At 45.2% G+C, this 16,723-nt stretch overlaps 1 protein-coding gene across 1 annotated transcript in view; it reads left to right on the top strand.

The window, feature by feature from the left end:
* LOC124788519 overlaps nucleotides 1-16,015 on the top strand; it is a 497,715-nt gene extending 481,700 nt beyond the window's left edge. The window contains exon 15 of the mRNA XM_047255787.1: nucleotides 15,712-16,015. Within this exon, the coding sequence (XP_047111743.1) occupies nucleotides 15,712-16,015 (304 nt within the window). The remainder of the gene's footprint in view (nucleotides 1-15,711) is intronic.
* The last annotated feature ends 708 nt before the right edge of the window (nucleotides 16,016-16,723 follow it).

Here is a 16,723-nt window from a genome sequence, read left to right as displayed (position 1 = left end):
AAGTTCCCTCTTCATTACGCCCCATACGTATTTAGTTGGGGAGAGTTCTGGTGATCTTGCTGGCCAGAGCAATTGTTGTACACAACAAAGTGCACGTTGCATCGCAGCAGCCCCATGTGTACATGCATTGTCATGCTGGAAAAGCACTTCACCTTCCTATCGAGTAAATAGCAGCTGGACGGGGATAACAGCCTGTACAGTGTAACGGACACTGGTTACTTTACTCTGCAGAACTGTAGAAATACAAAATGTGACCGCGAGTTGTAACGGCCTTCCATATGACAAAACCTGAGATGGGTCTTGTGTGTCGTTGGCGAATGCAGTCAGAAATAGTGTGCTCACCTACTTTACGCCATACACGTGTACGTCCATCACACGCATACAGACAGAACCTCCTCTTATAAATGGAGATAACAGAGCATCATTCCAGTCTCCAAAATGTTCAAATGTGCGTGAATTCCTTAGGGACCAAACTTCTTATGTCATCGGTCCCTAGACTTACACACTACTTAAACTAACTTAAACTTATGTTAAGAACAGCACACACACCCATCCCCGAGGGAGGACTCGAACCTCCGGCCGGAGTGGCCGCGCAGTCCGTGACATGACGCCCCAAACCACGTGGCCACTCCGCGCGGCTCCAGTCTGCAGTCAACTCGTTCGTGACACCAAAATAGCCATGCTTGGCGGTGTCGTGGTGTTTTGATAGCCTGGCCAGAGTCACACATGATTTCAATCCTGCTGCAGGCAGGAAGTTTCCAGTGGTCCCTGGTGATACGGTAGGTGCAACATATGCCCAGATTTCCTCCACGGATGTTGTTCGGTCTGCTGGCACTGCTCGTACAATGTGTTGATCTTGAAGTCCGTCTGTACTGTGCGGAGTCTGTACTACACGGCCGAGCGGTTCTAGGCGCTTCAGTCTGGAACCGCGCGACAGCTACGCTCGCAGGTTCGAATCCCGCCTCGGGCATGGATGTGTGTGATGTCCTTAGGTTTAAGTAGTTCTAAGTTCTAGGGAACTGATGACCTCAGATGTTAAGTGCCATAATGCTCAGAGCCATTTGAACCATTTTTTGTACTACACGGACATCCAGGACCTGGTCTCCAGGCGTTAGAATGTGCCATAACCCACTGTTGAAAGAAAAGACAAACCAACAATACAATGTGCCCAACATGTGCGGCAATCTATAGATACGTCCATCCAGCTTCCCACATGCCCTCTGTTGTGGGTTGGCAGGAGAGCCAACACCGGGTTACAAGAGGAAGCCGAAGGCACGCGTTTTAGCTCACGCAGGCTGGCGTGAGGTCTGGAACAGGACAAGGAAATTAGAATTTAGAAAAAACGGACGTAGCTGGTGGAATACTTAACTTTAATCCATAAATGGTGAATGTCGGTCTTGACGGTACATTGTTACAGTATCAATAGTAACTGGTACTGGCGCCTTGCTAGGTCGTAGCAAATGAAGTAGCTGAAGGCTATGCTAACTATAGTCTCGGCAAATGAGAGCGTATTTTGGCAGTGAACTATCGCTAGCAAAGTCGGCTGTACAACTAGGGCGAGTGCTAGGAAGTCTCTCTAGACCTGCCGTGTGGCGGCGCTCGGTCTGCAATCACTGATAGTGGCGACACGCGGGTCCGACGTATACTAGCGGACCGCGGCCGATTTAAAGGCTACCACCTAGCAAGTGTGGTGTCTCGCGGTGACACGACACCCACAATGAGTCCACGTTGAAATGGCTGAAGCTATTCCAAGGGTATACGTTACTTTCCGTTGGGGCGTCGTTGCAAACACTGCTGCAAACATTGTTCTCCTCTAAACTCAACAATTACTGCCTGAAGTGTCAAAGCGGATGATCGTGACAAATGAATCACTAACACTACAGCCTCTCAGTACACATCGTAGTGCAATTGGACATAGCTATTGAGGGTGTTGTATTTTTTTCCTGGCAGTGTACTTAGTGAAACAAGGATGATCTTCGTTGTGTCTCAATAAACCAATGGCCTCTTTAATTCTGATACTTAATTTTTTTCTAACAATTATTGTAGTACACCTTTTTTGAATTTGTGTCGCATCGTTCGTACATGGTGACTCTTTACTGGGACACACAAAGTGATGTGTTGTTGTGGTCAGCACAGTGGACTCGGATCCGGGAGAACTGCAGTTCAAATCAGCGTCCAGCAGTCCCGATTTAGTTTACCCAAGAATTCTTTAAGTCGCTTCAGGCAAGTGCCGCGATGGTTGCTTTGAAAGGGCATGGCCAACTTCCTTCCCCTTCTTGAACTAATCCCAGGTTCTGCTCCGCCTCTAACGACCTCGACGTCAGCCGGACGTTAAACCTTAACCTTTCCTCTTCCCATGACTCGGAAACCTTTTAAAATCAAATCTCATTGAAAGAACGATTTTTTCAGTGGTTTGTAAGTAGTGTTGGAGTCCAGTTCTGAGCGATAAAAGCTGTGACAGTTCCGTAAAGTTAGCATTTTCTTGTGTTGTTAACAATGTCACAGAAATTGTTGTCTGACAATGTGTTATCCATATCATGAGTGGGATATCTGCTATGAGCATTTTGCGTATTCTTCCTTGTAATAAATATAAGGGACATAAAAAAAGAAACAACGAGCCCGATGCCCGTAAACAGAAACCTGAACACTTATTTGAAAAGAATTGCCCCACACTGATGAGGCACTTGTCCCTCTGAGACGCAAGGTAGTGAAAGAACCTTCTGTAAAATTCCTGGAGTTGCATTGTGAACCGGTTCCGAACGTATGCTTGACATTCTCGTCCGAGGTGAATCTTACGTCTCTCAGAGCCATATCTAGCTCACCGAAATTGGTAAACTCGCAGGGAGACAGGTCTAGACCTATGAAAGTTGACTCAGGACCTCCATTTCAAAACTTTACAAGAGTTATCTGATTGCGTTTGCTGTATGTGTACATGCATTATCTTGGAGAAGAATGATCACGTGGGTTTAGCTGACCCGTTCATTTCGGTTTGATCGCCTTGCGAAAGGTGATCAAAGGTTGTGAGTATCGTAGCGCAATCACTGTTTCTCCATGCTGCAGGAAACTGATAAGAAGCGTGCCCATTTGATCAAAGAAGAAGGTGAACATAACCTTTCCCTCACTTATGTGGTCATCCTTGGATTTTTTACGGTGGTGGTGCCCTTCAGGCTGTCGTTTACACAAGGGTTCGAACTGATGACACCGTGTCTCGTTTCCAGCGACCAGTAGTGACAGGAATTCATTACTTTCCTAGCTATAGTTAGATCCCCATTCTACATGCGACGTGCGCTAGTTTAAGACTATGAGGCGTCCACTGAGCGCAGACTTCGTGAAATTTCAATCTGTCCTTACTGTTGTAGTGCACAGTTCTGGTGCTCAATCTGACTACTGCAGTAGTAGCTACTACCGTAGCTGGCAGGTCTTTAGTAATGAGAGCACCCACTTGCTGAACATGGCATCGGCAATGTGGTGTGGCGTTCCAGACCGTACGTCACAGGCCAACGACATCCGCCGTTCACTGAATCGCTTCTTTCATGAATATCCGTTCCCCACACTCCTTCTCCTGCTCTTTGATCTTCTTTTGAAGCCCTCCAGTTCACCCTTTTCAGTATGACTGAGTGCAGTGGCCACTGAAAAGTGCGTGTGCTCGATCTTTCATAGCATGAAGGTGCGCCGGTGTTCCTCTAGCGGTAAGTTCCGGACCTCAACGCTTTTTTAGAGACAGCACCTTGTTCCTCAGGCAAGGCGCTATGATCGTTTCAGCGATTATCATTTCAAGCCTCCGTATCGTTTCCTTTGGAAAGCACCTTATAGTTTAATCTCACTCCGCTCTGCCGCAATTTGCACTCCATCGACTCACTAAACAAAAACTTGTTGCTTGCACGTTCCGCCACCATTATCGTCACCACACTCACTCCTTTCTCTCTATCATCGTCAATAAATTTAATGGCGTTTAACAGAAACCCGTAGCAGCTGTCCACGAAGCCGTTTTCCGCGACTACTTTACTTACTTACTTACGCTGCGAGGTTCAAAGCGAGCACTATTTTGAGCTATAACTTGGTTAGTGCATCATTGCGACGAATTTGCGTAGTTTGTTAGTTGTGGATAACAGGACACTGCTTCGCGTATGATTTCACAGATCCGTCATTTGCTTTGGCCTCTGCAATGCAATGGATTGAGTCAGAAGCGAGTTCCTGAAAAGCAAATACAAAAACATTTGGCAGCTTTGAAACTGGACCATCCCTGAAAGTAATATTAATCTGTATTACTGGAGTGATAGAGCTGATCAAAGAACTAACAAAAAGTGCATTTTCATAACTGTGAGTTTATTCCTTAGGCCTGCTGGGTCTACGTGCAAGCAACAACACTTTCGACTGCAAATCAAGCTTATCGAATTTATCGTTTACAACATTTTCGCTCGGCTCGAGAGACGTCTTCGGCCTGGAATTTCATTAACTGCAGTAGAATTGCCTTCAGTGATGTATCCCGCTTAGAACTCAGCCAACTAGCGAAGTCGTGTCCGGAGACGCCCCAGACAGCGTTGGGATACCAACTTGTCAGTCGCAAGCCGTATGGGCCCACAACCAGGAGTGTTAGTCAGATGTGCCATTTTATTTCAACAGCAGGACACCTTTGGCTAACATCAGCGGCACTCTCACAGCACAGCGTTACCTCGACGATATTGTACGCCGTGTTTTGTTGCATTTCATGGCAGGTCATCCCATGCTTACGTTTCAACAAGATAATGCCCACGTGCACAGGGCGAGAGTTTCTGCTGATTGCCCTTGTGATTGCTGAACCCTACTTTGGGCAGCAATGTTTCCGGATTTCTCTCCGACTGAGCATGTTTGGAGCATTATTGGCAGGACCCTTCAATCATATCGGGATTTTGATAATCTAACGCGCCAGTTGGACACAATTTAGCACGACATCCCTCATGAGGGCATCAAACAACTCTGTCAATAAATGCCAAGCCCAATAACGGTTTTCATAAAGCACAGAGGTGGACCAACGCGTTATTGACTTGCTCAGTTGTCTTCTCGTGAATAAATGCTCCAGTTATTCTGCAACTGTAATCACTTGTCCGTGTGAGCATGTACATCACATCTATTAATATCTGCTCCATTCGAATAATTCCTTCGTGGTGCGTCTTTTTTTGTCTTAGTGTTTGCTCTTCTTTGGAAAGTTTTATTAGGTATTCTTGTTTTAACGGAAGGCCCAACGGTACCGACGGACCTCCCTGTCATCCTCATTCGATAGGCTTCATTGGATTCGGATATGGAGAGGTATGTGGTCAGCGCACCACCCTACAGGTCGTTTACGTCACCGGAGCCTCTAGTTCTCAGTCAAATATTTCCTCAGTTGGCCTGACAAAGGCCGAGGACATCCCACTTACCAACAGCGTTCGGAAGACCCAGTTGATCATCCATCCAAGTGCTAGCAAACCCAATAGCACTCAACTTCAATGATCTGACAGGAGCCAGTGTTGCTATTGTGGCAAGGCCTTTTTCTCACTGTGGAGCTATTGGAACGAAACTTACATATAATCTAAAACATGACATCTGTGGACTACCTAAGCAGTGTTACGAACCACCTGCATTGATTCATGCTTGATGTTTTCCTCAACGGTGATGGCGTTTTCCAACAGGATAACTGTCCACGGCCGGCCGAAGTGGCCGTGCGGTTAAAGGCGCTGCAGTCAGGAACCGCAAGACCGCTACGGTCGCAGGTTCGAATCCTACCTCGGGCATGGATGTTTGTGATGTCCTTAGGTTAGTTAGGTTTAACTAGTTCTAAGTTCTAGGGGACTAATGACCTCAGCAGTTGAGTCCCATAGTGCTCAGAGCCATTTGAACCATTTGAACTGTCCACGTCACAAGGCCAGATTCTTCATATAGTTGTTTCAGGAGCATTACAGTGAACTCACGTTGATGTTGTGCCCGTGAAATTTGCCTGATCTGAACTGGATGGACCACATGTAGAGTGCTATCTGTCCCCACCTTCGCATCCACATAACTCTGGCTGATAGTTTACGGGAATTGTGTGGTCTCTGCGTGGACATCTGACGTAACGTATCTCAGAAAATCTACAAAAGACTTCTACAATCGATACCACGCAGGATAGTTGCTGTACTTCGTTCCAAAGTTGAACCAGCATCCTCTTAAGCAAAGTGGTGATAATGTTTTAGATCATCAGTGTGAAACAAAAACCACACTGCCTGGCAAAGAAAGTGAAGCAGCCAGAAGATTTTCAGGTAACATCGTTCATGCACACACCATCCGCGAGCATGTAAATGGTTGGAGTTGCAAGTCTCTGTGACAGGTAATACGTCCACCACAGTACTTTAGAGTTGTTCGTGTTTGTGTTGTTACCAGGCCTGGTAAGGTATACAGGGAGCGTGAACAGCGTCAGTTGTTCAAAATGGTTCAAATGGCTCTGAGCACTATGGGACTTAACATCTATGGTCATCAGTCCCCTAGAACTTAGAACTACTTAAACCTAACTAACCTAAGGACATCACATAACACCCAGTCATCACGAGGCAGACGTCAGTTGTTGAGTAATCACTGTGAAGGATACGGAGATGCCGAGTGCTCATGGGAAACAGCGTTATCAGAACATTGAGAGTTTTTAGGACCTTCTTTGTGAGTCTGTATTTGACCGGCTGACCGAATCATGCAGTATCCAGATTTGTGGACCATTCAGATGTGGCAGTGGCCCAGTGTTGGACCGCTTGGGAACGTGAAGACAAGCAAAATCGTCGTCAAGTTTCCGGTCGATCAAGTCTGACGACAACAAGGAAATATTGTCGTGTTGTGCACCAAACACATCGTAACCGCCTCACATTTGCGCCTGGCGGTTTAATATATCTGAGGAGATTATTTATGCTTTACAATCGTGTGTGTACCCACTCGCCCGCCAGTACGAGCATGAGACTGCTTCTTTCTGCGTAACAACACCTTGACTGCAACCAAGCTAAAAGTTTGCTTAAGCAAAGGTTCAATACGGACTGAATTAGCAGGCGTACTCTACCAAGTAATATGGCACAATTCTAATACAACTTACAGTATAGTCACAGATAATTCTTTCACAGAGCTGCGCTGTTAACACGCTGCTTTTCACACGTGAATCTGTATCACTTTCACAGCCACTGATTGCAGCCTACCGATTGTCTGTTCGCGAGTGTAATAATTATGTCATTGATCCCGTCCACGGTGTATATATTCAAGGATGTGAATCTGTATTACGTACGATTTGTTTTACCTCTTCATATTCAACGAACCGTAGGCACTATTACGCGACATATGCTCATAATTGCAAATAGAGAGGTACTTTTGTACGCAATTTTTAACCCTTTTTGGTATCACCTTCCTTTCCACAGCTCCAACACACGCACCAGCCAACGGTGCACTCTGATGGTAATTTCACCACTCATTCTACTTTTGGAGCCCACCGCAACTTTTTCCTCTTTCGCGGAAAAAACTGAAACGCTACTACCAGTATCAGCTATAAACATACAGCGTCGCAGTTCCTAAGTCTTTCGGAAACGAAAATCGGTCTTTCGTTCCCCTTCTCCACAACATTTTCTATGCGATGATTCTAATTTAAGTTGTCTGTAATTGTAATGACTACGCACTTAGTTGTATTTGCAACATTTAAATTTATTAAGAATGAAAATCAGAACGACACTGGTGTAAGAGTCAACAATATGTATTATATCACAACCCGATTTTCGCCTATTACGTCGTCGTCAAGTATTAATATGCAGCACTTAAACGTTGTACGTTGTTATGAAGCCAGGATGGTCGGGGCCTGCTGCCATCTTAAATATCCCATTACATTAGCAGACTACTATGTGTGATTGCTTCGCTTTCATTATCTCTCTCGTGCGCACGCAACATACGTTCTAAATACTAAATAATTATTGTGCTTACATGAATAACTTTGTGTAACGGAAGCAATTTTGAATGTATTTCTGTTCTTCAATGCGTATTTGCCTTAGGAATACGACACATTTGGTCTCGTTAACGTAACTTATTTTTATTGGTATGTTTCGAATAAAAAAAAGAGAAAACTGTGATGTGAAAAGAAGCTTTCGTAATGCATTCTATTCTACTTTTACTATGTTTTCATCGACAGAAAATGAAGATGGAACTCCGAAATCACTGCTTGTGTGCTTATTATACTCCCTTGATCATAAGAATAAACCTGATGTAAACATTACGCCATGTATTCTTCCGCGTTTGCTTGAATTTCATTGGGTTTAGTTCCACGTGGAGCGGAAGGCAAACTGTGGCCAGTACAGGCAAGTACGATCATAAGGATACGTTTTATGTTGTCTTACGCGCACATAGACTGAGCCACAATGTACAGGACAACAGCTTACCGGCGCTTTAAACTTGGATAGTACCGGCCAATCAGCGGTCCAACTAGCCTGCAATAATGTGACCAGTTGCAGTTCAGACGAAAAAGGAGACGGGAAATGAAACAATATAGCTTTGAATGTTATTTAATTTTTAAAGATACTGAAACAATATTCGGCAAAACCCCAGCACTACCGCACGCTTCTTAGGTAACCAGACGGAAAGCATAAAGTGCTCTCGTTGTCACCTAACACAGTGTTCTGATTACAAGCAAGGAATCACACTCTGACATCTTACCCATGACACGTCATTCAAAGTGCGGCCGATAAAAGCAATTTACAAGGTGAAACAAACGATACAATTTTTAACCACCTTCCAGCATTGTGAAATGCTGTAACTATGATGAATGGAACGGTTTCAAACCCTTAAGACGCCGTAAAATGGGTATTTTGTACAAACATGTATGTAAGTAATTTTTTAAAATAATGGTAGCCTAGCATGTGTAAGATGTAGGCCTACGTTTTCATCAGTAGCCTACTTGCTTCTTTTCCCGAAATATTTCTCGCGAGTAACTATGTCGGATTTTCAGGAATAATTAAACACAGCACAGTTGGAACGTAGGTCTACTTTGAAAATCTGCTTGATTTTACTTTTGAATTTCATTATAAGGTTTTCGGAGTATATAAGACTATACCATACTTCGTCATATACTAATAGTTAGTTAGTTACATCCATTTCCACGATAAATCATAATGATGTGGAACTAGTCATTATATACTGACATCAAATTCTTTTGTTAAGATACGTCCATGTTGATCGTTTATTAGTATTTTCGTTTTTAAATTAAAGGCAGATATATGTCGGGAAATCCAACCCATTACCATTTAAATATTACAGTAATAGATAATCTTCTGTGGAATAGGAGGAGTTGTCACAGAGAACGTTTTCAGTTCAGTTTCAAATTTTACTTTGCTCTTTGTCGGCCGTTTTATATCTTTGGGTAAGCGATAAAAACTTTTGGTTGCAGAACTCCGAAACCCTGTTTGTCCTGCAGGCAGCCTTAATGTGGCGTAATCAATGTCATTTATTTCTTCTGGTATTTGGTATTATGTACATCATTGATCCTGTTGAAGTGCAGTGGTTTATTTACAACAAACTTCATGAGAGAATAACTATACTGTGAAACGGATAGATTGCTACTCACACACCAAGCAGCTAGTAGGCATGGAAAAAGAGTGGTTACATTAATTTTCAGCCAAAGCCATCTTCAGAAAGAAAGCAAAGCACACAGACATATTTATAAACACAAAACTCACACACACATGACGGATGTCTCCGGCTGTTCTAGCCAGAATCTTTTATTTAAAGGGGGAGAAAATCTGAACAATGAATAAGTATCGACGGGAGAAATTTAAGGCATGACATGATATCCCGACAATCAGTTCGGATACGTAGCCGTGTATTGCGCGGGGACTAGACCTTTGATACAGTGTGGTTCGGATGTCGGAGCGTTCGCAAATTGGAAGGCAATGAAAAACTCAGGAAAGAAGAAAACAAACGGACAATGAGTAAATTAAGGCAAACCTAAGGTCAAATAACAGAAATAAATCAGCTACAATGAAAGTCAAGAGTGCAACCATCACTCATGTGTGCGAAAGAAAATATTGCTTGAACGGCCCTGCTTACGAAATAAATGTGATTCCTTTAAACTTCGGATTACGATCGGATCGGTTAGTACACCTGTAAACAACGCAAGCTGGCCTTTCCGATGAAACAAGGGCGTCTCCACACAATCTGAGCATTCAGGACGGTCCAGACTGGGCACGACAACGTCAGAGCGTCTTCACAGGGAAGTATAAATGTGGTGAACCATGGAGATATTCATCTCTTCGAGTTCATGAGAGGGGTGATAGCAACGGAGAGAGTCAGATAAATTTGTGCCATGTAGGGATGGTGTCATTGGACAGAGCTCGTCAAGAAAATGGTTTTCTTATTTTGAGGAGGATTGTTTTAACATAAGTGACTCTCCACGTTATAGGAAGACTTCGGAGTTCGATGAAGATCGTTTGAATGAATTAATCCACAATGATCCACGTCAGTGCTGTCGATAAATGGCAAATATGCTGAACTGTGATTCTTCAACCATTGTATCACATTTTCATGCAATGGTTGTTGTCGTTGTGGTCTTCAGTCCTGAGACTGGTTTGATGCAGCTCTCCATGCTACTCTATCCTGTGCAAGCTTCTTCATCTCCCAGTACCTAATGCAACCTACATCTTTCTGAATCTGCATAGTGTATTATTCTCTAGGTCTACAATTTGTACCCTCCATGCTGCCCTCCAGTACTAAATTGGTGATCCCTTGATGCCTCAGAACATGTCCTACCAACGGACCCCTTCTTCTAGTCAAGTTGTGCCACAAACTCCTCTTTACCCCAAATCTATTCAATACCTCCTCATTAGTTATGTGATCTACCCATCTAATCATCAACATTCTTCTGTAGCACCACATTTCGAAAGCTTCTATTATCTTCTTGTCCAAACTATTTATCGTTCATGTTTCCTTCAGAATTTGAAAGAGAGTATTCCAGTCAACATTGTCAAAAGCTTTCTCTAAGTCTACAAATGATAGAAACGTAGGTTTGCCTTTCCTTAATCTATCTTCTAAGGTAGGTCGTAGGGTCAGTATTACCTCACGTGGTCCAATATTTCTACGGAATGCAAACTGATCTTCCCTGAGGTCGGTTTCTACCAGTTTTTCCATTCGTCTGTAAAGAATTCGCGTTAGTATTTCGCAGCCGTGACTTATGAAACTCATAGTTCGGTAATTTTCACATCTGTCAACACCTGCTTTCTTTGGGATAGAATTATTATATTCTTCTTGACGTCTGAGGGTATTTCGCCTGTGTCCTACATCTTGCTCACCAGATGGTAGAGTTTTATCAGAGTTGGCTCTCCCAAGGCTATCAGTAGTTCTAATGGAATGTTGTCTACTCCCGGGGCCTTGTTTCGACTTAGGTCTTTCAGTGCTCTGTCAAACTCTTCACGCAGTATCGTATCTCCCATTTCATCTTCATCTACATCCTCTTCCATTTCCATAATATTGTCCTCAAGTACATCGCCCTTTTATGGGCCCTCTATATACTCCGTCCACCTTTCTGCTTTCCCCTCTTTGCTTAGAACTGGGTTTCCATCTGAGCTCTTGATATTCATACAATTGGTTCTCTTTTCTCCAAAGGTCTCTTTAATTTTCCTGTAGGCAATATCTATCTTACTCCTAGTGAGACAAGCCTCTACATCCTTACATTTGTCCTCATGCATTGGTTCAAAAATCGAGTATATGGGCACCGCATGCTGTAAGCCAAATTCACAGAAATCGGCGGGTGGCCATATGTGCATATCTGCTTGCTCGTCATGCATTGACTCGTGAACAACACCGCCCATTCGTATCCTGTATCGAAACTGGTGACAAGAAAGCTGTATTTGCACCAACATACGGAAAAGAAAGAAATGACTGAGCACAAACAAAGCAGCAACTCGCCGTGCAGAGACGTGTGCGCAACTACAACACATTATGTTTTGCATGTGGTGGAACAGCGACGGTGTCACATACTACGAATTGAAACGATGCTATACCACGATATCTCCAGCCTACATTCTGGTAAACTGACAAAAATCGCTATACAAGAGTTGGGGCGGGAAGTCATTCCCCACCCACCTTTTCCACACGATCCTGCGCCCTCAGATTTTCACATTTTCCGCTTTTTATGGAACAACCTTCTTTCCGGATGAAAATGCGCTGCGAGCATGGCTCGACGAGTACTTCGCCTCACAATCATGTGACTTCTACAGTCGCGGAGTCGAAAAGTTACCGCAGCGTCGGCAAGCTGTTTTAAACAATGAAGGACGAAACATTATTGATGAATTAAGTAAGTGTTTTGCGTATCTATTGTGTTTATTAAACTTACGGGAAAACGCTACGAACTTACACACCAACCCGACAAATAAATGAAAACACGTCAAACAATAACAACAATAAGAAAATGAAGCCTGTTTACTTATCCATTATGTTTCCGCCACGTCAGTGTTGACGTCGTAAACAACTCTATTTATCTCCTTCATTATATTGATCTTTGCCTTTAAAATGTTATGTAATGGAAATTGCTTCACTTTTAATAACGTTACTTATGACTTGACCACACTTTTATTTTTCAACAACACTTAAACGTTTCATCTTTCCATCAACATTCTCGATCAGGAGACAAGTGCAAGTTTGCACTTGTCTCGTGATCGAGAATGTCGATGTGATACAATGTAATGATTTTATTTGACCGACATATACCTGCCTTTGAAAATGAAGGTAAGTCGAAACGCGTAAGGCTGTTGGTAAATAAAAGTGTGGTCAAGACATGAGTAATGTTATTAAAAGTGCATCTAAGTGGTCGCGTCGTCTCACAGCATTTACATGCAAATTGTAAGAAAGTGCTTCGCTAACTTATGTTCTTATTTACACTCCTGGAAATTGAAATAAGAACACCGTGAATTCATTGTCCCAGGAAGGGGAAACTTTATTGACACATTCCTGGGGTCAGATACATCACATGATCACACTGACAGAACCACAGGCACATAGACACAGCCAACAGAGCATGCACAATGTCGGCACTAGTACAGTGTATATCCACCTTTCGCAGTAATTCAGGCTGCTATTCTCCCATGGAGACGATCGTAGAGATGCTGGATGTAGTCCTGTGGAACGGCTTGCCATGCCATTTCCACCTGGCGCCTCAGTTGGACCAGCGTTCGTGCTGGACGTGCAGACCGCGTGAGACGACGCTTCATCCAGTCCCAAACATGCTCAATGGGGGACAGATCCGGAGATCTTGCTGGCCAGGGTAGTTGACTTACACCTTCTAGAGCACGTTGGGTGGCACGGGATACATGCGGACGTGCATTGTCCTGTTGGAACAGCAAGTTCCCTTGCCGGTCTAGCAATGGTAGAACGGTGGGTTCGATGACGGTTTGGATGTACCGTGCACTATTCAGTGTCCCCTCGACGATCACCAGTGGTGTACGGCCAGTGTAGGAGATCGCTTCCCACACCATGATGCCGGGTGTTGGCCCTGAGTGCCTCGGTCGTATGCAGTCCTGATTGTGGCGCTCACCTGCACGGCGCCAAACACGCATACGACCATCATTGGCACCAAGGCAGAAGCGACTCTCATCGCTGAAGACGACACGTCTCCATTCGTCCCTCTATTCACGCCTGTCGCGACACCACTGGAGGCGGGCTGCACGATGTTGGGGCGTGAGCGGAAGACGGCCTAACGGTGTGCGGGACCGTAGCCCAGCTTCATGGAGACGGTTGCGAATGGCCCTCGCCGATACCCCAGGAGCAACAGTGTCCCTAATTTGCTGGGAAGTGGCGGTGCGGTCCCCTACGGCACTGCGTAGGATCCTACGGTCTTGGCGTGCATCCGTGCGTCGCTGCGGTCCGGTCCCAGGTCGACGGGCACGTGCACCTTCCGCCGACCACTGGCGACAACATCGATGTACTGTGGAGACCTCACGCCCCACGTGTTGAGCAATTCGGCGGTACGTCCACCCGGCCTCCCGCATGCCCACTATACGCCCTCGCTCAAAGTCCGTCAACTGCACATACGGTTCACGTCCACGCTGTCGCGGCATGCTACCAGTGCTTAAGACTGCGATGGAGCTCCGTATGCCACGGCAAACTGGCTGACACTGACGGCGGCGGTGCACAAATGCTGCGCAGCTAGCGCCATTCGACGGCCAACACCGCGGTTCCTAGTGTGTCCGCTGTGCCGTGCGGGTGATCATTGCTTGTACAGCCCTCTCGCAGTGTCCGGAACAAGTATGGTGGGTCTGACACACCGGTGTCAATGTGTTCTTTTTTCCATTTCCAGGAGAGTATTTACATCATGAGCGTGAGCTCTGTTGTTGTAAAACCTAAACAATTCTTGGCTTTCAGATGTCTAATCACGTTTATGTAATAACATTCAGTGGAAAAATATCCAAATCATCATGGAACATTTGCAAGTGGTCACGAAAATAAAGCACAATAATGAAAAACAAAGATTAAGAAGACACAAAGACACGATATCCACTACCGTAAACCGAGCGAAAGCAGAGAAAATATGTTGTGTTGCAACTTGTCTGCTAAAGTGCGCGTCATTTACGACGGCAGCCGAGTTTAGGTTCGTTCTGCGCATCTGACGTCACGAAACAGTCAGCCAATGAACAGAGAACGACGTTGCCAGAGCTCGACTGCAGTCAAGAGCACGTACGAGTGTCTTCAGTTTTAGAAACGTTCAGTCATAAATAAAGTAATTGAACAAAAGCAATGTCTTGATAGGAGACTTTCTATAAAAGAAAGTTTGGAAAAAGCATTCTTTATACCAACTGTTTCATATTCTATTAATTAATGAAACCCAACAAGGAATAAGCTTCCTAATTCAGGCGATAGCAAGGAAATTCATTCTCACTAACTGCTTTTTCGCAATAAAGAACAGCAGTAATTGTTTATTTCCTATTGTACTTCGTCGAAACGTGAGTAATTCATAGTGATACCAACAGTGTTTGTCGGTATTTTGCTTGATTCTTTAAACTACTGCAAGAATTCTGTTGCATAAGGAGCTGTGATAGTGTAACAGTTAAGGTGTTTGACTGTTAAGCAAAAGAGTCCGAGTTCAAATCTTGTTGGATGCTTAATACTTTCTTTATTTAAAAACAATATCGAAGTGTCTTACTTCATAAATTTTATTCGTTTGACTGTAATTTTTTGATATTTCTAATGGCAACTAAAATCGACCATACGGAAAAATATACGCTGTGGACTTTTACCTCTGCAAACTCTTCAAAATTTCGTGCAATGGTTTACTACATTTAATGCTGCACAATAACTGCGTTTAACATCTAAACAAAATTAAGTCCTTTATGGGGGGAAGGTATCAGTCAAGAAGATGTGTAAAAATCAAATTTTCGGGCCAAATAGTTTTTGTGAAATCGAATGATAAGTGTGTCAAAGCAGTCGGAACACCACGTGTCTGCACAGGCGAGCAGTGCAGTGATGACAAAATCGCGCACAACGCGGAATGCGGGGAGCACGTCTCTGAAGCAGCGGAAGGGTTAATGCGGCCGTGGTGGCCTTACTTCATAAACTGCACGCTGCACCCAAAACGTAGTTTGCGAACTATACTATACTACGGCGCTGCTTCTCTTGGCGTGTGCAACTGGGAACGCAGCAATCTCCCGCGTCTGGGCGGGCATGCGCGAGCCGCCAAGATAAAAGAATTGAACTATGGTTTGGACTGCTGTTTGTCCACAGGTGCGACGGGCACCCGCACTGCCCTAGCGGGTATGACGAGGCTCACTGCCGGCGGCTGCTGGCCCTGCTGCCCGGCGGTCTGTACACGCTGGTGGGCGGCGGCGCGGGGGCGGCGGCTGCGGCGCTGGCCGTGGCGCTGTGCGTGGTGGCGGCGCGGCGCCGGAGGCGGAGACGACGGGGGCGGCGGGGCCGGCAGCCCGGGGGCGGCGCCGGCGGTGGGGGCGGGGAGAAGAAGCAGCGCGAGCCGCGGCGCGTGCCCACCGAGGAGCTGCTGCTGGACCCTGGCTCCACCACATCCTCCTGACACCCGCACCAGTCTGTGGAGTTCATCCACGTGGACCGCGAGACCACCGTCTAGCGGCCGCGCTGGACACCGGGGCACACACACACACACACACACACACACACACACACACACACACGCCGCGCTCGCTACCTCGCAGCCGCAGCAGCCGTCGAAACGCCCCACCCACGCACCCACTCGCCGCTCTCTGCCGTGGAGTCCCACACACACTGCCCTTTTACTCGGTTTGTAGGCGAGTGCAGTACGATTTGGAGATGTCGGAGCCTGTTGGTGTTGCCCAACTTCTGAGTGTACATTCTTGTCGCCTGGTCCGGATACCGTTTGATTTGCTTTTTGGTTACTGAAATGATTCTGATTTGTCTTCAGTGTCATGAGTCACTTGCTGCTTGTTTGTTGCTTACCTCAAAGAACAGTATTTTTATCAAATGCGCCCCACAGCTTGTAAATATTTGAAAAGATAGTGGTATTCCAGAACTGCCAAGCTTCACATTAAAAATTACCCGATCGATCATCTGAACACTTTCAGGTACCATAAAACTACGAGGATGGTTTCAAAAGTTCTCGGAACAGAACGGAAAAAAGTCTTACATCACTGAAACTTTTTTAGTTTTCAGTGTATTCTGCTTGTAGATAAAGGCACTTGGTCCAGCGAAGTTCCAGTGTCTTGATCCCATCTCGAAAATGTTTCCTCCGTGCCTGCAAAATAGC

The sequence above is a fragment of the Schistocerca piceifrons genome, chromosome 3 (assembly GCF_021461385.2).
Source record: "Schistocerca piceifrons isolate TAMUIC-IGC-003096 chromosome 3, iqSchPice1.1, whole genome shotgun sequence".
Lineage (NCBI taxonomy): Eukaryota > Metazoa > Arthropoda > Insecta > Orthoptera > Acrididae > Schistocerca > Schistocerca piceifrons.
This window is presented reverse-complemented; position numbering and strand designations above follow the sequence as displayed.